This window comes from Rhinoderma darwinii, chromosome 8 (genome assembly GCF_050947455.1).
Source record: "Rhinoderma darwinii isolate aRhiDar2 chromosome 8, aRhiDar2.hap1, whole genome shotgun sequence".
Classification (NCBI taxonomy): domain Eukaryota; kingdom Metazoa; phylum Chordata; class Amphibia; order Anura; family Rhinodermatidae; genus Rhinoderma; species Rhinoderma darwinii.
This window is the reverse complement of record NC_134694.1, coordinates 113543455-113569122: the sequence shown is the minus strand read 5'-3', so window position 1 is coordinate 113569122 and position 25668 is coordinate 113543455. Positions and strand designations below refer to the sequence as shown.

Sequence of the window (25668 nt, the reverse complement as noted above, 5' to 3'; positions counted from 1 at the left end):
TCAGGAAGGCCATTTAAAGGGGTTGTCCAGGATTAGAAAAACATGGCTTCTTTCTTCCAGAAACAGCACCACACGGGTCCATGGGTTGTGTCAGGTATTGCAGCTCAAATCTATTGAAGTGAATGAGGCTGAGCTACAATACCACACAACCTCTGGACAGGTGTGGTGCTGTTTTTGGAAGAAAGTCTCCATGTTTTTCGACTTCTGTTCAAGCCCTATATTAGATCCATTTGTGCCCACTGGTTACAGCATTTATGGGACATTGGTGTTATGCCCTACTCTCAAGGAAACTGATAATTTGACATTTCTTTCCATGACACAAATTTGTGTTCCAAAAAATTGATATTCTATGTTAGCATGAAAACCCATATCCTCCTACGCGACGTCAACACATGGACGTGTCTGCTGAACGAAATATAAGCATATCAGCAGCCAAGCAACAAAGATGACTGCGCATGAGCAACAGCTATGGCTGACATTGGAAGGCCGATTCCAGACCTAGAGAGACAATTCACTCACCGATTTTTGATAGGTCCATTAAACTTTGGGTCAAATTTTGCCGGTTCACCTATGTGGGGAAAAAAAAAGATGTATTAACAGACTTGTACCCAGGGGGGGTTGAATATACTGAGCCTGCACTTGCCTTTTTGGAAGGTGTATACAAACGCACATTATCTCCTAATACTTCACCCTTCCACATCATAGTAAAGGAAAAAGGGGCAAATGCCCAGGAGCCTCCACCACCTAGTTCCTTCCAACTTGCTTGACTGTTCCCTTAACTCCCATAGAACACAATGGAGAGACACACGCACATGCGTTGCCACCTCACCAGGGTCGAAGAGCCACCATTCTTGACCTAGGTCCATGGATATGCCATGAATGTCTTAAATGTGATTAATCATGTTAGCCACACATTATGACATGCTTACTGTGAAGGGGCCACCAAATTTTCTGCCCGAGGACCGCCACGTACCTTGGCGGGACCCCAAGCAGGGCTCTACTTCTCCAAAGTTACCATAAGGGTAGCAAACAAGGGAAGATGGCATTGCCTCAATGATCACAAGTCTCTTTTTTCAAAGAAGAGATAGGGTGAGAAAAAAAAAAGCCCTTGATCCTTCTGCCCAGATATGAGTAGGTGTGGTGGTGGGCACGGTTACCAGTAGATGGGCTCCATTTATCATTTATGTGCAGCCTACTCTGGTCACAAAGTTTTGTAGGCCGAACATTAGACATTTTGGCAGCCAGACGTTGGTTTACAGCTCTACTTATGACTAAAAAAAGAAGAAGAAATCTTACCACTGATGGTGGAATGTGTGTCCACCTGTGACCGTCCTCCATACCCTTCCTCGTCACAGGACGGTTATCGTCACAGTAATGTGGTAATTGCGGCATATTTGCAGCTCTTATCAGTTAATTACCGGGAAATTATACACTTAAGCTTAAATCCTGTTAACAACCTTGGTTTGTCATAGTACAGGCTGAGTTTTTATGACATGCACTTTCCTCAGGTATCATACACAATGACTAATAAACACACATGGCCACCAAAAAGGGGAGGTGGAGAGGACTGTTTCGGGGCTGGAACAAAAGGAGAGCAAAAGGGGAAAATGCCGCAGGACCTCCACTATCTAGGGGCCATCATACCGGTCCTCAGGATACACATTTTCAGGGCACTGTATGATTGCCTTACATTGATTCTAAGCTTTGGACGATCCCTACATGCTAGAGGGATCCCTTGACAATAAGCTGATCCCAAATTGTCCCCCAGCTGGGACCCCCAGTGATCAGCTGTAATCTGTGAGGAAACCTGGCAGTAAGTGTTAAATTTTCCAGCAGCGCCACCACAGGGGGAATTGAGCGTAAGGCCGGATTTACACGAGCGTGATATACATCCGTGCGACGCGCGTGCTTTTCACGCGGGTCGCACGGACCTATACAAGTCTATGGGGGCATGCAGACAGTCCGTGAGTTTTGCTCAGCGTGAGTGCGCTGAAAAAAACTCACGACATGTTCTAAATTTCTGCGTTTTTCGCGCATCACGCACCCATTGAAGTCAATGGGTGCGTGAAAACCACAAAGGTCGCACGGAAGCACTTCCGTGCGAACTGCGTGATTCGCGCAAGAGCTGTCAAACTCTGAATGTAAACAGAAAAGCACCATGTGCTTTTCTGAGAACAAACATCCAAACGGAGTGTCAAATTAGAGATGAGCGAACCGAACTTCACCGGGTTCGGCCGAACTCGTTTTGACCGAACCCGGCAAAAAAATTTCCGGTACGCGGCGTCAGGAGACAGTCACTGTCCACGGTGCTGAAAGAGTTTAACTGGTTCAGCACCCTGGACAGTGACTTCCGATCACAATATACATGAACATGTAAAAAAAAAAAAGAAGTTCTGACTTACCGATAACTCCCGGCTTCTTCCTCCAGTCTGACCTCCCGGGATGACAATTCAGTCCAAGTGACAGCTGCAGCCAATCACAGGCCAAGCACAGGCTGCAGCGGTCACATGGACTGCCGCGTCATCCAGGGAGGTGGGGCCAGATGACAAGAGAGGGACGCGTCACCAAGGCAACGGCCGGGAGACCGGACTGGAGGAAGCAGGAAGTTCTTGGTAAGTATGAACGTCTTTTTTTTATTCACAGGTTGGTGTATATTGTGATCGGAATTCACTGTCGAGGGTGCTGAAAGAGTTACTGCCGATCAGTTAACTCTTTCAGCACCCTGGACAGTGACTGACGTCGACTAACCTCATCTCTATGATGGCGGCTGCGCGAAAATCACGCAGCCGCGCATCATACACTGATGACACACGGAGCTGTCAAGTGACTTTTGCGCACACAAAACGCTTCGTTTTTTTGCGTGCGCAAAATGCACACGCTCGTGTAAATGAGGCCTTACACAGTGACAATTAAAATCAATGTGTTATCTGGGTAATGTAGGACAGGACAGGTCCTCCAGGGTGAGAGACGCTCTTTGTAACCACTCTCCAGGATCCTCCTCTCTTGACAAGAGAGGACAGGGGGCTCCCCTCTATTAACTCAGAATTCACTAATAGGGTGCATGAAATGGGTTTTCTAAACTAGACCACCCCTTTAACTGGACACTACTTGTTACTCTTATTTATGCACTTAATAAGAAGTTATACATCCATGGGGACCACAGCATTGTCATGGCACATGGCGAGAGAAGGGAGATAGATTTGCATCCACACTAATGGAATTAATGATTTTGCCACTGTGCTTAGATGTGTGACTAGACTGGATTTGGAAGGGTATGTCCTGATAGGTCTAGAGAGAGGTCTAATATTTAAGGATAGACCTTAATCCGGACTTGTGTGTCAGGGGGTCCAACAGCGCCAGACCCCCCAGGCCACTTTTAAAAGATCAAACATAGTGTTCATAAAGTACTTTGCCCAATCAGAGACAACTGTACGACGGTTAACCCCTTAGTAACCAGCCTATTTTAGACTTAGACTGGGCCTCCGTGAAAAGGAGACGGCCTAGTTTAAGCCCCTTAGTGACCGTTGTGAAAAGGAGCTGCCGGGGGACCGAAAGTCTAGTTGCATAGCCTTCTTTATGACGATACGACTCTTCGTCACGTGACCGACCCAGCGCTATAAAAAAAAAATCATAAAAAAAACTCAGAATCAGCACGACGGGGGACTGGAATGTATATTAGCGAGTGTACTCACATACTGCAGTGACTACACTGATAATAATTTTTGGTTCCGGCATAACCCCTTTAACTCACAGCTGTGTGGTCATCTCTATCTTCTGACCTCTCTTAAAGTCGCCAGTATTATCACATACCTCCTAACCGTCCCATCAGATTCAGCGGGACAGTCCCGGATGTCCCGGGCAGCCAGGGGTATATCCCGCTGTCAACTGTATCTGCGTCCTCAGGACGTAGATACAGTTGAACCCAATTCTGAAGCAGGGAACCATCAGCTCCCTGCTTCAGAAATAGTTCAGAGCGGAGGATCAGAGGGAGCTTCTCCGCTCACCAAGGACTCCTCGCCACAGCGCTACTTTAAGTGCTGTGCTCGGGGAAGCCCTTGACATCACTATCCATATATGGACAGTGAACTCAGTGGCTACTCCTTGAGCGGAATCCCCGTTGCCGATAATCTGGCCCCGTTGCCGATGATCCTGCTCCTAGAGGAAACTCCTGAGGTCACTGTCCATATATGGACATTGACATCAGGGGCACCTCCTGGATCGGAATCCCCGGCCATATTCATCAACAAGGACTCCGCTCAAGGAGTAGCCACTGACGTCACTGTCCATATATGGACAGTGACATCAGGGCTTCCCTCTAGGAAAGGAATTTTGGGCCTATGCTCTAGTTAGGGATTCCGCTCCTAAAGGGAGTCCCAATGGCACTATCTACAGGAGGGTGGCTGGCGCTATTTTCAAGGGGTCTGTGGCACTACCTAAAGGAGACACTGTGGTTCTATCCTCATGGGCAATATCTACATGGGCACTGTGTCACTATCTACAAGGGAGCTGGTACTAGGTGCAGATAAGGGGGCATTATACTGTATGGGGGTATCTGCGTGGGCATTATACTGTATGGGGCGCATTATACTGCGTAGGGCAGTTATGGGGCATTATACTGTATGGGGTATCTGCGTGGGCATTATACTGTATGGGGCGCATTATACTGTATGGGGGTATCTGTGTGGGCATTGTACTGTATGGTGGCAGCTATGGGAACATTATACTGTATGGAGACAGCTATGGCGGTATAATACTGTGTGAGGGCAGCTATTTGGTATTATACGGTGTGGGAGGCACTATGCGAGCATGATACTGTGTGGGCTGAAGCGGGTGTGTATGAGCGGAGATTGGGTGGAATTAGAGGCGTGGCTTAAAAGATGCGTGCTGCATTGGTTGTCCCTTTTTGTCACACTTGAAAGTTAGAAGGTATGTTATCGCAATGTCGGTCATTGTGACATACAGGCCATAGGGTGAGCAGTATTCTAAACCGCATTCCCAAAACTTTGCTGGCGCCTATTCCTAGACATTAGCACAGTCTGCTCTATAGAAAGAGCAGATAGAGATTGTGGACATTATTCATTGACGGAGACGAAAGAGGGAGCACTAACGTCACAAAAATTAGGTAAGTATTTTCTATTTGATCTTTAATAGCCAGCAATGTATTTTGTATTCCATAGAGAGGTACAAATTATTGGCCCTTAACTTCTCTAGACTACCAGGGACATTACCATTAACTCTTTAACTACATAAGACCGCCATGGTTATTACTTGTAATCCATTCACCCCCCCCCCCCCATAGACCAATAGAGATTAAAAAAAATGTAATCCCTAAAAAACCTTGGACCACCAGGGGTATTACCAGCAAACCCTAAACCACGTTAAGATTATTAACCATAAACCTCTCGCTCCTTCGGAACAGAAGTAGGAACGTTCAGCCAAAAAAAGACAATATATTAACCCCGAAGATGAGAAGCTTTATCGGGGGCATAGCGATCACGGTGTGGCTCGTGTTTCTCCCCAGCCCACACAGATGTATATAGGTCCCAGGATGTTACCATAGCAACCAGAATAAAAAAACACCCATAGTTTACATTGCGGACTGCATTCATAGAACTCGGGACAAGCACCGCCATGGACAGCACTTTCCTATGAGCAAAAACTTCGCCCCAGCCTTCTGCTATTTAACGACGCGACCGCATGACGTGATATTAGATCAGATGTCTTCACAGAGCTGCACACCCACCACCTTGTCCCCCAGCATGCACTTCAATCAATAAATGCTAATCAATACGGATTTATTGTGATCGACATGAAGCTTCTCTTTCCTCTACTCCAAGAATGAACAATAACTTCAAATACATAAGTGTCATATTTTCTGTGGAAAGAAGTCTGAAACTGGCGCCTCGGGAGAGGGGTGGCACGTTTTTCTGCCCCTCAGTAGGGCCCCTCAAAAATAAGCTGATCACAGGGTGACGCCAATGGTGGAACCCCCAGTGATTGGCTATAATCTGACTGTGAAGGAATTTGGCAGCAAGTGGTCAATTAAAATGCAGCGCCACCACAGGGGAAATTAATCATTACATGGTAGGCACTGAAATCAATGGGCTGTTTATGTAACGCACAGACGGGCAGGGTCCTCCAAAGAAAGACGCTCTTTGTTGTTATACTCAATTCTGGCTAATATACCGGGGGTCCTGAATGCCGCCCCTCCTCGATTATCTCAAAGTTCCCTAATTCCTTTAGGAATGTAAAAAAAAAATGTCGCTTTCAAAAGGGACTTTTTTTTCCTTTTACGTTGCTCATATCGAGATTTACAATATTCTCATTGGGAGTCTATGATGTCCTCACCGCTGCCCACATTCTTGATAAAGGCTAAATATACATTTCCGTGTTCGTACAAACAGTGTGTATAATGCGGGCGTGGAGCCTCACCCGTCACCAAGAACAAAAGCCCAGAGTTATATTACAGGTCGTGAATGTGCCGTCTATAGACTCGCGTTCACTTCTTGATTTTCACCCTGTAACTTACCCCTCCACCCACTTCTTACCCCTCTTGCCCAAGGCAAAGTAGACTCCCTCATCACAAGCTTTCTTCGCCCCCTCTGTCTCTTCATACCCCCGGGATATGTCTTGAGCTCTGTGCCCGTCTCTCCTCAGCCTCCATACTTTGTCTTTACCATCATATGGAGTCACATAGAAATTCGTGGGTGTTGGTGCAAATATTTAGGGTTATGGATATCGAAAAGTTTACGACAGCAATTCTCAGGAGGAACGGCAAGGTACAATGGAGCATCGTTCTGCAGGATTAATAGTATTGGCGAAGACTAATGGTGCAATGTTTTGCTGCAATAGCAGATATGGCAAGGTTGATGGAGAAATGCTCTGCATGGTTGAGGAGTACTGGAAGAAAACTGGAGGCTGATGGGGGGCAAAGCTCTGCATGGGTTTGGGTATTGCGAAGGATAATAGAACAATGCCCAGCATGGATAACAGTATTGCAGGGGTCAATAGAGCAATGCTCTGCAAGATTTCCAGAAGTTCGTGTATTAACAGGCATATGGTTCACAATTGAGAATTTCTGGTATGGATTACAAAACCCAAGACTCCAGGGTAGAGCTTTACAGGGATCCCTCAAGATTTCCCGCTGTCTACATGCCCCTCATTTAAAAAAAGGTCCCTTTAAACCAAGTGTCAATTAAAAGGGTCACATAAATTGCCCACTAAAGGAATGCCATAAACTGCCAACAAGGGGCACACAAACGGCAACATTTGTAATAGGCTTATATGAAGTTCCTGATGCTCTTTTACTTGGGGCCTCATTGCAAAAATAATCAATACGGGACTTATCCCAGAATATGTATCCCCCACCGCTCTGCAGGGACTGTGCCGGGAGGGGTCCTGTGCAGGTTCACACCACCGGTAGAGAAGGCGGATAGTGATGTCATTGTTTGGATAGAGGCCGAGGTATAAAAAAAATGTGATCTGAGCAGGCTGACGACTCGTCTGTGACCTGCCCTCAGCGGGTACATTGTTCAGACTGGCAGGATGCCTTCTATGGAAGATCTACAAGGGTGTCTCCCTATATGTCACCCATCAAGTGTAACTATATTTGACTCGACAATGAATGAAGCCAGAGCTTAGAAATACGCAATTTTATTAAAGTCTAAAGTAACCAATGACGCTCAAGACTCATGATCGACCATGAGCCAATATACAAGGAGCAGGGTCAGAACAGATAACCTCAGCGTGGGAAAAAAAATAAAAATCGATCATTTGGAAATCTCCAGTTGTTGTCATTGTTTCAAAGTCTATAATGATCTTAAAGGGATTGTTGGGTATAGAAAATACATGTTCAAATACTGTTTTGGGGAATTCTTAGTTAAGACGGAAGTGGTTCCTCATTTGGGAAGAGAGCGGCTAACAAGAGCATCTCTTTCTCTGGAGGACCTGTGCATTTTATGTATAGCGTATACATTTCCATTGGAGAGGTGTAATGCCTAATGTTTCCTGTGGTGGCGCTGCAGGGAAATTAAACACTTTCAGGTTCTTCCACAGCTGATCGCTGAGAGCCCCTGTGATCAGATTATTTTCAGATGACCCCTCTAATAAAAAGTGAGTGCCTAAAGTGGACAGACCTTAGCTACATGATATATAGTATATAGAGTATGAGAAGATTAAGTCCAGAGGTCCACCATCTATAAGGTGAGAACATTTCCTCAGGTGGCAACCTCTAGGGGAGCGGTAATGGCTGCCACTACCTGTTGTCACGGTTGGAAAACTTGGAGAAAAACAGTTAAAACTAAGGCCCCATGCACACGACCATGCCTGTAATCATGGACACGGCCAACCGCCAACTGCTGCGGCAGTCACCCGCGTTCTCGGCCCGCGCTCCTATATAAAGTATGGGAGCACGACCCATAAAACGCAAAAGATAGGACATGTCCTATCTTTTGCGGTACACTTCTACGGCCCGGACACCTTCCCGTAAATAAACAAGAAGGTGTCCGCGGACAATAGAAGTGAAAGGGTCCGTAACTGCAGACTGTAATTACGGTCCGCCATTACGGACAATTTTTACAGTCGTGTGCATGAGGCCTAAGAAATGGCTGAACAGAACCTTAAAAAATTTGAGGGAAAATAAAAAAAGTCAAAGGATTTTTATAATAAATATTCACGGGTGATTTTTTTGTTTCTAGGTACAAATGCGCCATGAAAAGAATTTCTCCCTATAATCAAAATATGACCTGGGAATAGAAATCCATGAATCCTACGCTATTCTTTGGTTCCATGTCATGTTGATCTAATGAAATCTAAAAACAATATGACAGCCACTAGTGGCAGCCATTAGAGTGCCCTATAATGACTGTCACACAGATTTTCAACATCATGGGATGGCGTATAAATCTGCAATCGGCCCGTCGGAACAGAACGCCGTTTTTCCCATTGAAATCCATGGGCAGATGTTTGGAGGCGTTCTGCTTCCGATTTTTCGGACGTTTTTCGGGCGTTTATGGCATGAAAATGTGTGAACATACCCTCAGTGGATGATTGGGGTCTATGAAAAGATAGGACATGTCCTCTCTTTCCACGGATCACTGACAGCACACGGTCATGTGCATGAGGCATTAGGGTACGTCCACATATAGCGTGAACACTGCAGAATTCCCGTGTAGAAATTACGCAGCACATTACCGGAGCAGCAGAGCGGATGAGATTTGAACAAACATGCTGTGGAAAATATTTGAAGAAGGGACGTCGGGAAAATGACCTTCGGTGCAGATTCTCAATCTGCAGCATGTAAATTTCTCTTGCGAAAACGCTGCAGAATTTCCACGCTGTTTACGCTACGCGTGGACATGCCCACAAAGTAAAAGCCGCAATCATAGTGTTTACCACTAACACACCAGATGAATTTTGAGTCACGACTAGGACTCAACAGCTCATTTTCAGTACCATAGACTTGACAATTACAGTCTGTTAGGGTCCTTTTACACGGCCAGATAAGGGGCGTGAAAACAAACGTCGATCAACGAGACAGCTCGTTGATCGGCACTCGTTAGCTCCTTTACTACGATCGTTCCACCCCATACATTTCCATTACACAGGGAGGTGTTACCGACTAGTGACCATTTTAATCGGCTGATCATTGCCTTGTTTATGAGGGAATGAGCGTTCGTATGCCCGATCATTGGCCCGTATAAAAGGGCCTTGAGTCAGTGAAAGAAAACCACCGGTGACTACTTGTTACCTCCATGTCAAAGGCAGCACAGGGACAACCAAAGCAGCTCTACAGCGCGGGACTGCCCCAAATAGCTCCTCATATCTCAGATTCCTGTACTCCTGTGGATGTGACATTGGGGTTGGTGGGGGGGGGGGGGGTGCTACGTGGGGTTAATCTGAATGAATACACCTTGAGTGGAGTTGGGCTTTGCGTATAGACCCAATGGAGACACCCGCCTGAGTTACGACTCTGTTTTGGCCACTACCCCTGGTCTCCATATCCTGCCAGGACCGTACACACCCATGCCCAGGTTATAATATAATGTGCGCTGGATGCCGAGCATCACACCGACCTAGTAATTACTTCAGAGCGGGAACTACTGACAACATGTCATTGCCATCATCACCACCATCATTCCTGGAAACTAACCAGTAATTAAGAACAACAAGCCGCACCATGGCAATGCCACTCCCCAGGGGCCAGCGATGCCCTGAACGTGATGGCTCCGGCTCAGATCACAATAGATAGCGCTCTAAACTTGGCTCCTTTCGCGCATACAATATACAGAGTTCCTGCCGAGCTGGTTTCCGACCACAATGGAGTCCGTCTCACATTTCACCTGCACAATAGATTCTGTCTGATCTTTCTAGAAACACAAATCAAGTTGCCGGAATCACTTGCAAATGAACCTTGATTTACAAAACAGATGATCTCCCATGGCCCATGTAGAATAAAGTTCTTGTCTGCCGCCCTGCGCCCTCCTCCCTCCAGATCTGCAGTTTCATCTGTGCTCTGGATAATAGACATTTGTCAATTTCTTATACTGTCCTGAATATATTTCGTGTTTTTAGGAAGTATACGGGTGACTTATCAAAACGCGAGCAAAGCAAAAGTATAGCAGTTACTCATAGCAACCAATCAGATTGCATCTTGAATTTCCAAAAGGGCCTCGTAAAAATGAGATCTGGAACCTGATTGGTTGCTATGGGCAACTGCTCTACCTTTTATTTTGCACCAGTTTTGTTTTCATAAATCCACCTTTATGTTTTCTCTCGGTTTCCCTCCTGTATTATAGACTTTATTTTAGATTACGTCTTTACTCTTTCTACTCTTTTCTGGCATAAGTGATGGTAAATCTGTCAGTCCGCCGGAGGCCCGTCCCTGCCCAAATAAACCCCGCCCACTTTTCCTGCCACTTGTGGCGAGGTGTGAAAAGTCGTAAATATGGTGTGCCCCATAATTTGAAGCTTTTTTACTACATAAAAGTGGCGTAAATTCCCCCCTAAGTATGCAGATGGCTTTATAGCAGATTCCAGTCTGAACTGCGGGCAATGTCTCACTTTAGAAATCACTCCCTTCGTGTGAAGTTCATGGTGTATACAAGAGGAACAATAAGAAATAAGAGCTGGCGAGTGCGGTAACATTACTGAATGATTGGGGATTGGCGGCCGCACGTGAAAAATGTGATATTAAAATCTACTACACTGAGAATTGGAGTTGCAGGCCCAAAGCCTGAAGAGAGATTCTCATGACAACAGGTCTTCTCCCAATTCCTGTCAGGTACAGTGTTGTCATGGTGACCCCCTCCTCATCAATATCTACATCCTCATTGGTTTGAATGGTGGAAAATCTTTGTGTATATTGATGTGAATTTTGATTGACATCCACGCAATGTCTCCATGACAGCACTGCACCTGACAGAAATTAGATGGGGACATGGCATCAAAATCTCTCAGTGGTGCAGCCTCAGGCTTCGGGCCTGTACATTCAAGAGATCAGATCTCAGCATACAAGACATAAAAAAAACATTTTTTTTTCTCTCCTTATGAGTTTTATCAGGACAGCGGTGTTCTTCCCCTCTCCTTCACCCCTCAGCCTAGGCCAAGTGTCAGGGACGGAGGTGCTGGTGCAGGCTGCATGAGTAAGATGGCGTCATTCTCTTTAAAATCGGCCTACTAGGCCCACAAAGAGAGCGGGTTGGGGCATAGCACCAGGACTGTTTTTGCGTTTTCTTATTGAGAGGTCTATGTTAGGAGGTCTTACATGAGATTGGAAAAGGTTTTAGAGACATGTAGAACAGGAAAAACTAGGCTCTTCCAGATATTAATCTGTCACCTATAGACACCTGACTAGAATAGAAACCTCCGCCTAGTCTTAAAAGAAATCCAGGGACTGGAAATGTGTGGCTTGGGGTCATTACGGTGTTGTGTGGAGTTAGACATTAAACCAGAGCTGTCACTTTACTGCAAATGGCCTCATAAAAATGGTTGACGCATTAACTATGAGCTGACAGAGAGAAAGACGAGAGTGGAGTTTAATAAGGGTTCAATTCAGAATCTGTGTGGGGGTCCACAGGCACCCAACAACTCTCATCATTTCTATTCCATGTAGGCCATGACAGGACGGACGCTGGACCAGACCCCCGGTTTGGACTAGTGACATCATCAGAGTCCTGTAACCGTTATCTGCGTGGGGGAGGGACCTGCGAGTCCCCTCGACTGCTTGATTTCCCGATTACTCAGTCCGACGTTGTTATATAGACATATATCATTGATAGTTGGGTGGTGGGTCCAGGTATAGAGCTTGTAATGGGAACCCTGAACCTCTGTGGACTGAATGATAAGACAAAGCATGAAGGTAGCGCCAAACAGTACAATTCTACTGGCAGAGAAAGGGTTAGCGGTGTCACATTACTATCACTTTGTTATGGCGGAGATTTGAATAAGCTTCATGGGATTTCCATACACACAAGACCAGGAAGAAGTAAAGAAAACACTTCTAAAATGTACGTTACTATGGTGGCGCTGCCGACTCTACACTTATCAGCCTGTTGGTACACAGAGGATCTACAGCCATTGCAAAACTACAACTCCCAGTATGTGCTGCCAGCCCCAGGCTGTGAGTTGTGATTTCACAATTGGCCGGTGAGCCACGGATTGCAGACCACTATATCAGTGGGTCTGACAAACCATATTCTGTTAGCATCACATGGCACAACTGACCCTGTGGTCCTCCCACCAAAACATGTGTGCACCCACAAATGAATAGGTCCCCCCATTAACAGTAACGTTTTCTTCTCGCTGCAGATCATGGACGTCGCCTCCTTGCTTCGTAGGCGGTGTCTGGGGTGTGTCTGGCAGCTTCAAAGCTTTGTTCTGGTAAATCATAGGAAACCAGGCCACTGGATACACAATTCCTAAATCTGTAGAGGGGTGCGGGAGGAGAACGGAGCAGTGACTCCAGTGTAATACAGATACTCCAGCGGGAGGGGGGGGGGCTGCGGACGGGTAACACTGGTTATACGGAGGTCAGGAATGACAGAGTTATTTATGGAGGGCACATCCGGAGCACTGAATACAGTATATAGTTATAGGTACGAGTAAGGAAGGCAACCCACTGTGGTGGATATGCCACCAGATAGAGAGGGGCCACAGATCAGTTTTGCACCACCTGCTTCCTCCTGGTTAGAGTAAATCTGGGTAAGGCCAAGTTCGTGTGCTAGGGATGTCAAAAACATAAAGTGAAACCTTTTCAATGGACAGTGATGCTTGGAGCATTTGTGGTTTTTTTTTACTAGCCACGGCTCCATAATGATGGCCACAGCACAACCATTAACAGAGACTCAAGTGCCCCCATAAACCGTGCCAGCCACAGTGTCCCAATAAATAGTGTCAGACACAGAGTGCCCCTATAATCCGTGTCAGACACAGAGTGCCCATATAAACTGGGTTAGATGAAGAGTGCCCCCATAGACAGTGCCAGCCACAGAGTGTCCCCATAGACAGTGCCAGCCACAGAGTGGTCCCATAGACAGTGCCAGCCACAGAGTGGTCCCATAGACAGTGCCAGCCACAGAGTGGTCCCATAGACAGTGCCAGCCACAGAGTGGTCCCATAGACAGTGCCAGCCACAGAGTGGTCCCATAGACAGTGCCAGCCACAGAGTGGTCCCATAGACAGTGCCAGCCACAGAGTGGTCCCATAGACAGTGCCAGCCACAGAGTGGTCCCATAGACAGTGCCAGCCACAGAGTGGTCCCATAGACAGTGCCAGCCACAGAGTGGTCCCATAGACAGTGCCAGCCAAAGAGTGGTCCCATAGACAGTGCCAGCCACAGAGTGGTCCCATAGACAGTGCCAGCCACAGAGTGGTCCCATAGACAGTGCCAGCCACAGAGTGGTCCCATAAACAATGCCAGCCACAGAGTGCCCCCATAGACAGTGCCAGACACAGAGTGGTCCCATAAGCCAATGTGTTCAAATAAAACACCCTAGGTCCAGCTCTGCCAAAAAATGACCCATGGGCAGCCAAGTGGTCACTCACATAACTCTCCCTCTCAATCAGCAGAAGTAAGAAGGTGCCCCCTTTTTCTGGGAGACTACCAGACAATCTGGAATAGTAATCAGCAATCACCTAAGGCCCCCCCAGCATAACACCATTAGAAAACATGAGGGCCAGAAGGGAGAGGTCTGCGAGTCTCTACAACGGGATAGAGAGTGCAAGAAAGGACCAGGATTTGGGGAGCTCCAGTTACAAGAATGGGGAGGTGTTGGGTGCATTTTACAGGAGTCCTCTTTGGCCGCGGGGTAATAACTGCACCAAAAAAAATAAAAAAAAATCGCAGCAAATCTGCACTCCTGTTTTATGATGTGGTTTTCAACCGTGCGGTGAGAAACGCATTGCAAAACCGTGGAAATTCGCTGTGAAACTATGCGGTTTTGCTGTGATTTTCACCATGCTGTTAAAAACTACTCAAAATAACAATTCATCACATTCATCTGAAAATCATCTGTCATCGTGACATGTAGGAAGATCAGTGGCAATCTACTTGGGTAATGGGTATTAACATGCCCAGGCGGCACAGTTGACAATTAGGGGATGCATTTACCGGAGTAATAAGGGCAACACCAACTGCAAACAGCAACCATGGAGAAACGTAATCCACAATGTCAATGTACAATGGGACAACTGACCAGGAAATGTTTACGTGGCTGGCACAAGAGACCAGGTAAGCCTGGCACAGAGTGGGTATAACAGGACACGGCATCAACATAATGAGTGATTAGGTAAAAAGTAAAGGGGCATTACTGGTATATAGAACAGGTGAAGTATAAGGGTATTACTGGTATATAGAACAGGTGAAGTATAAGGGTATTACTGGTATATAGAACAGGTGAAGTATAAGGGTATTACTGGTATATAGAACAGGTGAGGTATAAGGGTATTACTGGTATATAGAACAGGTGATGTATAAGGGTATTACTGATATATAGGAACAGGTGAAGTATAAGGGTATTACTGGTATATAGAACAGGTGATGTATAAGGGTATTACTGATATATAGGAACAGGTGAAGTATAAGGGTATTACTGGTATATAGAACAGGTGAGGTATAAGGGTATTACTGGTATATAGAACAGGTGAAGTATAAGGGTATTACTGGTATATAGAACAGGTGAAGTATAAGGGTATTACTGGTATATAGAACAGGTGAAGTATAAGGGTATTACTGGTATATAGAACAGGTGAGGTATAAGGGTATTACTGGTATATAGAACAGGTGATGTATAAGGGTATTACTGATATATAGGAACAGGTGAAGTATAAGGGTATTACTGGTATATAGAACAGGTGATGTATAAGGGTATTACTGATATATAGGAACAGGTGAAGTATAAGGGTATTACTGGTATATAGAACAGGTGAGGTATAAGGGTATTACTGGTATATAGAACAGGTGATGTATAGGGGTATTACTGGTATATAGAAACAGGTGAGATATAAAAGGTATTACTGGTATATAGAACAGGTGATGTATAAGGGTATTACTGATATATAGGAACAGGTGAAGTATAAGGGTATTACTGGTATATAGAAACAGGTGAGATATAAAAGGTATTACTGGTATATAGAAACAGGTGATGTATAAGGGTATAACTGGTATATAGAACATGTGATGTATAGGGTATTACTGATATATAGGAACAGGTGAAGTATAAGGGTATTACTGATATATAGGAACAGGTGAGGTATGGGGTATTACTGATATATAGGAACAGGTGATGTATAAGGGTATTACTGATATATAGGAACAGGTGAGGTATAGGGCATTACTGATATATAGGAACAGGTGAAGTATAAGGGTATTACTGATATATAGAACAGGTGAAGTATAAGGGTATTATTTATATATAGGAACAGGTGACGTATAAGAGTATTACTGATATATAGAACAGGTGATGTATAAGGATATTACTGATATATAGAACAGGTGATGTATAAGGATATTACTGATATATAGAACAGGTGATGTATAAGGGTATTACTGATATATAGAACAGGTGACGTATAAGGGTATTACTGATATATAGAACAGGTGACGTATAAGGGTATTACTGGTATATAGGAACAGATGATGTATACATTTATATACCTACGGTTTGAGGAGAGGTAACTAACAGGACAGTATAAAGGTAATGGCAGGATGATATACGGGGGCAGGAGGTAACAGGACAGTATACAGGTAATGACAGGATAATATACGGGGCAGGAGGTAACAGGACAGTATACAGGTAATGACAGGATGATATACGGGGGCAGGAGGTAACAGGACAGTATACAGGTGATGACAGGATGATATATGGGGCAGGAGGTAACAGGACAGTATACAGGTAATGACAGGATGATATACGGGGGCAGGAGGTAACAGGACAGTATACAGGTGATGACAGGGTGATATATGGGGCAGGAGGTAACAGGACAGTATACAGGTAATGACAGGATGATATATGGGGCAGGAGGTAACAGGACAGTATACAGGTAATGACAGGATGATATATGAGGCAACAGGACAGTATACAGGTAATGACAGGATAATATACGGGGGCAGGAGGTAACAGGACAGTATACAGGTAATGACAGGATGATATATGGGGCAGGAGGTAACAGGACAGTATACAGGTAATGACAGGATGATATATGGGGCAGGAGGAAACAGGACAGTATACAGGTAATGACAGGGTGATATATGGGGCAGGAGGAAACAGGACAGTATACAGGTAATGACAGGATAATATACGGGGGCAGGAGGTAACAGGACAGTATACAGGTAATGACAGGATGATATATGGGGCAGGAGGAAACAGGACAGTATACAGGTAATGACAGGGTGATATATGGGGCAGGAGGTAACAGGACAGTATACAGGTAATGACAGGATGATATACGGGGGCAGGAGGTAACAGGACAGTATACAGGTAATGACAGGATGATATATGGGGGCAGGAGGTAACAGGACAGTATACAGGTAATGACAGGATGATATATGGGGCAGGAGGTAACAGGACAGTATACAGGTAATGACAGGATGATATATGGGGCAGGAGGTAATAGGACAGTATACAGGTAATGACAGGATGATATATGGGGCAGGAGGTAACACTACAGTATACAGGTAATGACAGGATGATATATGGGGCAGGAGGAAACAGGACAGTATACAGGTAATGACAGGATGATATATGGGGCAGGAGGTAATAGGACAGTATACAGGTGATGACAGGATGATATATGGGGCAGGAGGTAACAGGACAGTATACAGGTAATGACAGGATGATATACGGAGCAGGGTGAGGTGACTTACTCCTCCGGTACTGACTGATTAGTGTGTACTCGGCACTTACCGAACTCCTCCGCCATCTTCTCCGGTCCCCGCTGGCCCCAGTCTCTGGCCGGCTGTTTGGTTGAGGCTCCGTCCCGAATCCGTTTGGTCACCTGGCCCCGCCCATTCCTCGCACCTGTACCTCGCCCCGCCCATCCTCGCTGCTGACCACGCCCCGTCATAGCCTCCAGGCGATGAATACACAGGACTACACGCAGATACAGATCTAATGTATACCGTACACACAATACTATACAACACTGTACACAATACTACACAACACCGTACACACAATACTACACAACACCGTACACACAATACTACACTACACCGTACACACAATACTACACTACACCGTACACACAATACTACACAACACCGTACACACAATACTACACAACACCGTACACACAATACTACACAACACCGTACACACAATACTATACAACACCGTACACACAATACTATACAACACCGTACACACAATACTACACAACACCGTACACACAATACTATACAACACCGTACACACAATACTACACAACACCGTACACACAATACTATACAACACCGTACACACAATACTACACAACACCGTACACACAATACTATACAACACCGTACACACAATACTATACAACACCGTACACACAATACTACACAACACTACACAACACCGTACACACAATACTATACAACACCGTACACACAATACTATACAACACTGTACCCACAATACTATACAACACCGTACACACAATACTACACAACACCGTACACACAATACTACACTACACCGTACACACAATACTACACTACACCGTACACACAATACTACACAACACCGTACACACAATACTACACAACACCGTACACACAATACTATACAACACCGTACACACAATACTACACAACACCGTACACACAATACTATACAACACCGTACACACAATACTACACAACACCGTACACACAATACTATACAACACCGTACACACAATACTACACAACACCGTACACACAATACTATACAACACCGTACACACAATACTATACAACACCGTACACACAATACTACACAACACCGTACACACAATACTACACAACACCGTACACACAATACTACACAACACCGTACACACAATACTACACAACACCGTACACAATACTACACAACACCGTACACACAATACTATACAACACCGTACACACAATACTACACAACACCGTACACACAATACTACACAACACCGTACACACAATACTACAAAACACCGTACACACAATACTACACAACACCGTACACACAATACTATACAACACAACACCGTACACACAATACTATACAACACAACACCGTACACACAATACTACACAACGCCGTACACACAATACTACACAACGCCGTACACACAATACTATACAACGCCGTACACACAATACTACACAACACTACACAACACTGTACACAATACTACACAACACCGTACACACAATACTATACAACACCGTACACACAATACTACACAACACCGTACACACAATACTACACAACACCGTACACACAATACTATACAACACCGTACACACAATACTACACAACACCGTACACACAATACTACACAACACCGTACACACAATACTACACAACACTGTACACAATACTACACAACACTGTACACATAATACTACACAACACCGTACACACAATACTATACAACACTGTACACACAATACTACACAACACCGTACACAATACTACACAACACCGTACACACAATACTATACAACACCGTACACACAATACTACACAACACCGTACACACAATACTATACAACACCGTACACAATACTACACAACACCGTACACACAATACTACACAACACCGTTTCCACTATACTATACAACACCATACACAATACTACACAACACCGTACACACAATACTATACAACACTGTACACAATACTACACAACACCGTACACACAATACTATACAACACTGTACACAATACTACACAACACCGTACACAATACTACACAACACCGTACACACAATACTATACAACACTGTACACACAATACTACACAACACTGTACACACAATACTACACAATACTGTACACAATACTATACAACACCGTACACACAATACTATACAACACCGTACACACAATACTATACAACACCGTACACACAATTCTACACAACACCGTACACACAATACTATACAACACCGTACACACAATACTACACAACACCGTACACACAATACTATACAACACTGTACACACAATACTATACAACACCGTACACACAATACTATACAACACTGTACACACAATACTACACAACACAACACTGTACACACAATACTACACAATACTGTACACAATACTATACAACACCGTACACACAATACTATACAACACCGTACACACAATACTATACAACACCGTACACACAATTCTACACAACACCATACACACAATACTATACAACACCGTACACACAATACTACACAACACCGTACACACAATACTACACAACACCGTATACACAATACTACACAACACTGTACACACAATAATATACACCATACACACAATACTACACAACACCGTACACACACTACTATACACCGTACACACAATAACACCGTACACACAATACTACAGAACACTGTACACCCAATACTATACAACACCGTACACAAAATACTACAACACCACCATAATAATGCGACATCATTGTGTGAATTAGCACGGTACTGTGACATAAATGTGCTTAATATCAGTGTACACCAGGGGTCTCAAACTCGGCCGGGTAAGTGGGCCGCATATAGAAAAAATGTGAAGTTGACGGGCCGCATTACTTTCAAATTTGATACAATACAAAATTATTGTTAATCAATTAGTTATTTGAACTACTATAACACTACATTACTATAATAATAGCGCTAGGTTTAAAATTTGAGAGATTTCTCCACGTGCTTATTTCAACAATCCATCTTTCCAGTTTAAGTGTCGCTAAATGCAGTCCGGCGGCTCAGTTAGCAGCGTTTGGCAGACACATGTCAAGATTGGGCAGCCCCTTTTTAGATAGTGCCATAGTGCCCTCGGTGGATGCTGCCGCAGTGCCATCGGTAGATGCTGCCGCAGTGCTCTCCGTGGATGCTGCCGCAGTGCCCTCCGTAGTTGCTGCCGCAGTGCCCTCCGTAGTTGCTGCCGCAGTGCCCTCCGTTGATGCTGCCGCAGTGCCCTCCGCAGATGCTGCCGCAGTGCCCTTCGCAGATGCTATCACAGTGATGTCAGGGGCTTGCCCAGAGCTGGAGTCCCGGAGCAGAGCCGCTTCTAGCACTCTGCCTGGGATTCCAGCTCTGCTCCTGACATCACTGTCCATATATGGACAGAGATGTCAGGAGCAACCCCAGAGCTGGAGTCCCGGGCAGAGCGCTAGTAGGCTCTTCCTGGGATTCCTGCTCTGGGGAAGCCCCTGACATCATTGTCGATGTATGGACAGCGATGTCAGAGGCTTCCCCAGAGTCCCGGAGCAGAGCCGATACTAGCGCTCTGCCCGGGACTCCGCTCTGGGGAAGACCCTGACACACTGTCCATATATGGGCAGCGATGTCAGGGAATTCCACAGAGTCCCGGAGCAGAGCCGATACTAGCGCTCTCCCAGGACTCCGGCTCTGGGGAAGCCCCAGACATCGTGTCCAAACATGGACAGCGATGTCAGGGAATTCCACAGAGTCCCGGAACAGAGCCGATACTAGCGCTCTGCCCGGGACTCCGCTCTGGGGAAGACCCTGACACACTGTCCATATATGGGAAGCATTGTCAGGGAATTCCACAGCGTCCCGGAGCAGAGCCGATACTAGCACTCTGCTCAGGACTCAGGCTCTGGGGAAGCCCCAGACATCGCTGTTCATATGTGGACAGCGATGTCAGGGAATTCCAAAGTCTCGGAGCAGAGCCGATACTAGCGGCTCTGTGTCCCGCGGGCGCAGATGACAGCCCCAGGGGCCGCCTGCGGGCCGCGTGTTTGAGACCCCTGGTGTACTGTGACATCGTTGTGTACGTTATCCCTATACTGTGATATCACTGTTCATTATCTCTCTACTGACATTATTGTTTATTATCCCTGTACTGTGACATCACTACTGTCCTGTATCATCACTGTGCTCATCTCTGTACTGTGACATCACTCTTTATTATCCCTAATAAATGCTCTGACATCATTGTGTGCATTGTCCCTGTACTGTGACCTCCCTGTCCTCATCTCTGAACTGTTACATTTCTGTTTATTATTCCTATACTGTGACCTCACTGTGCACAATTGGGCGCCAGAATTGTCTTACGGTGTAAAAAAAACGGGCGTACTTGTCTTGTGCCAGATTTATTAAGTGTTTTAGACTTTTTGAGCCTCATTAAAGTGAGTCAACCAAGAGGTGGTGTAAGGAAAAGCGTCTAACATATCTAGCAAAATATTCCTCACATCATGCACCACTATGATAGATTTGACACATCTTTTGCCTGCCTAGTTTTAAGTTTAAGACAGTAATAATAAATCTGTCCCAATTATCCCTTCTGTGCCATCATTGTTCCTGTACTATGACATCACTAGACACATTACCTTTGTCCCAACCCTTCTGTGACATCATTGTGTGCATTATCCTTGTACTATGACATCACTAGACACATTACCTCTGTACTGTGACATTACTGTGCACATTATTCCACCACTGTGCCATCATTGTAGGCATTGTTCCTGTACTATGACATCACTGTGCACATTATTCCACCACTGTTACTTTTTACATTATCCCTGTACATTCACATTACTGTGTACATCATTCCAACACTGACGTGATTGCGTGCATTTTTCCTGTATTGACATCATTGTGCACATTTTTCCACCACTGTGATGTTACTTTGTGCATTATCTCTGTACTGTGACATTACTGTGATATCATTGCGTACATTAGCCATGTACTGTAACATTACTGTGTACATCATTCCAACACTGTGACGTGATTGCGTGCATTTTTCCTGTATTATGACATCATTGTGCACATTTTTCCACCACTGTGATGTTACTTTGTGCATTATCTCTGTACTGTGACATTACTGTGATATCATTGCGTACATTAGCCATGTACTGTACATTACTGTGCACATTATTCCAACACTGTGACATCATTGTGTGCACTATCCCTGTACTATGACATCACTCTGCACATTAGTATTTTATTCCTCAATGGCTGATTAAACCAATAGCCGCCATAATTTAAAAAGGCAAGTTGTCTTCTACCCTTTATACAAGTGAAGACACGTGTGACCCGTCTGTGAAAAGGGGATCACCTACTGGTATGGGGTGATAAGGGTCACTCCGATCTGAAGCCCCAGAGCAGCTATATGTGCTTCCCCGGTGGTACATGCGCCTTTACTTTACAGGGTATAGGTCCTGCTGCCCCATATAGGGATTTCTTTACTTCCGGTGTATATGTATATATGTAAATGAGCCGTTTTAGGTGTACAAAAACTCTGTAAAGAAACTTCTCTACTCCAATAAGATGTATACAGGACAGCGAGTGAGTCAGGCGGAGGGATAGTTAAAGATGTGACAAGTAAACTATTATACACTAAAGGAGCCGACCCATATCGAAAGGGAAAGGATTGTGAAACATTAACAAGATTTACCTGCAACTGCGCCAGCTCTTAATAGCAGGGCCACGTAATCGCCAGGCAAACCTAAGCAGGCGCCAGGGCCCAAATATTCTTTGTTAAGCGGAGGGTCTCCTTAATATACAGATGGTTGTTCTAGTCTTAAAAGGGTCGTCTTACTGCAGGAGTCAGAGCCGCACTGGCTCAGAGGAGAAGCATGAGTGAGGGAGCCCCTCTATGATGTCCACAGTATATGCCCTATTAGGACCTACGAGAGAAGACCGCCCCTTTAATGTGATGTCATATCCAGCTCCAAGCAACGGACAGGACATAGACTGAATACCACACGACAGAAGGGGGAGAAAAAAATAAAAATGAAAAAAAGCGGCTAGGAATCTATGGGGCATAAAACATGTATATTGTGTGGTAGCCTCTGTATGAGACATAAAAATGATAAATTGGAGGTTGCTGTCCCTTTAACAAATTTGACCGAATTCGTAAATGTGTACAAAACAAGAAATATTTGCATAGAGAGGAGGAAGGCGACTTGTTGCTTTGAAAAACGTTGATTTACAGAAAGAACAAAAGTGGCATCTTGAAGGACACGGAAACTTCCTTATTGGATCTAGAAAAACCTGTACAGTAATATATATATATTTTTAACTACAAAAATATTCAATATTAAGAATGAAGCTATAGTCCTGAGCCGTTATATAGTCACAAAGGTACAAAGTAGTTAAAGGAATTTACCACTGAGTTCAGGTGTACCTAGTGGGTGGAGCCAAGTACAGTCACTAGACCGCTATTGGCCAAAAACATGTTTCATCAGCGTCCACATTATACAGCTAGTCTCCCCTACAAACATTGTATTCAAAATATATGGAGGCACTTTGACTGGGTCTGGTAGGGTACGTCCATACAACCTATTTTCAGCAGTTTTTCGCGCTGTAAACGCCCTGAAAAATGGCTAAAAATGCGGGGGCTGAACGCCTCCACGTAACTGCCCATTGATTTCAATGGGAAAACCGGCGTTCCGTTCCCACAGAGCGTGTTTTTTTTACGTGGCCGTTTTTCTTTGAAAATAGAAAAACAGTTCCAAAAACGTCCGTAAACAACGCTAGTTGCTTGAAAAACGGCTGAAAATCAACTGTTTTCCTTTGAAACCAGCACCTTATTGTCAGTCGTATTTTGTTTCCCATGTGAACATAGCCTTAAGGTGGAACTATGAAAGGTTGAATGGAAAAAAAAACAAAAAAAAACTTGCAGCCGATAAAAGACACTCAGCAATTTTCTAAAATTGGGAGCAATTAAAAGGTGGTATATGTGGTCCGAGTAAATCTAAATAACCCAAAAAAAAAAAAACACTTTTATAATCCAGAAGGTCTGATAATCTGCCATTTGTCTCAGGTGCAGAACTATAATGTCATGTGGAATCTCAAAACCATTGTGTTCTTTTATATAGATTTCCATGACCATCTGATAATGTAGAATATCTGGTAATCCGTCACCCGTCAGGTCCCGTCAGTGCTGGATTATACATACACACCTTGATGATACGGTATGTACTTTTCAAATAAAAAATAAATAAATAAAAAAAAAGGCAAAGAAAACAACAAAGTCCAATACCAACAAGGAAGAGACTTCACGGTAGTCACCTATTCAGACAATAAAGTGCAGATGACTTCAATCCAGGGAGTGACAGCAGATCGGTGACTTATTAGTAGAAAAACTAACAGCACATCTAAAAGGCGCAGGATGGGAGTATATTGCCCCAAAAATACCGGAGACTTCAGGTTCTTAATGACGCATGTGATCATAAAAAGATAGACCGGTCGTATTATTCATCCCTTACCGATTTACAGCTTCCTAGTCCTGAGCACGTCTGTGAAATGCCCCATAAAGGGTTAAACTAGTGTATGCCAAGTGCTCCCCCTATACAGCTCCCAGTACCAGAGAGTTTCATGGTGTCCGGTGACCAGCTGGAAAGGACACTTGGGAGGATCGTTGAGCAGGGAGGCGTGTCTGTCATCAGCCTATCAGCATTGCTGAGAACACTTCTGGCATTACCGATTGGCTATGAGCAGCTGACTGACGGACGTCCTTTTCAGCTACACACCAGGCACAGGTTAAAGCCCCATACTTTGGTTCTGGGATCTATAGAATGGAAATTCTTAACGCCTACAAATGTAACCCTTTATGGACACTTTAGATATGGCCTTCTAAATAAACCTTCTGTCTAACGATTCAGAGAATTGGTCCGGAAACATTGAAAATCTATCCCTTTGAACAAAAATCACCTCCCCGTAGACGTGCGGCGCTATTAGGGTATGTTCACAAGGCAAACGAAAAACGGATACCGAGCTGTTTTGAAGGGAGAACAGCCTCTGTTTTTCAGCAGTTTCTTATACATCAAGCGTATTTTGTTGTGTTTTTTTTATGTCCGTTTTTGGAGCAGTTTTTCTATTGAGACAAGGAAAAACGGCTCAAGAAGTGACGGAATACACTTCTTTTTTACGGGGCTTTTTTTCCGTGCCGTTTTTACATACCGCCATGTCAAAAAACGCCACGTGGGAACAAAATGCAGTTTTTCCGATTGAAATCAATGGGCAGATGTTTGAA

At 44.7% G+C, this 25668-nt stretch overlaps 1 protein-coding gene across 1 annotated transcript in view; it reads right to left on the bottom strand.

Moving 5' to 3' along the window:
- The window catches only part of SLC44A4 (solute carrier family 44 member 4), a 46028-nt gene extending 28509 nt beyond the window's left edge, over window positions 1-17519 (bottom strand). The window contains exons 1-2 of the mRNA XM_075836431.1: window positions 17403-17519; window positions 520-568 (exon numbers count right to left, since the gene is read on the bottom strand). Of these exons, the coding sequence (XP_075692546.1) occupies window positions 520-568; window positions 17403-17418 (65 nt within the window). The 5' untranslated portion in view covers window positions 17419-17519. The remainder of the gene's footprint in view (window positions 1-519; window positions 569-17402) is intronic.
- Window positions 17520-25668: the final 8149 nt, after the last annotated feature.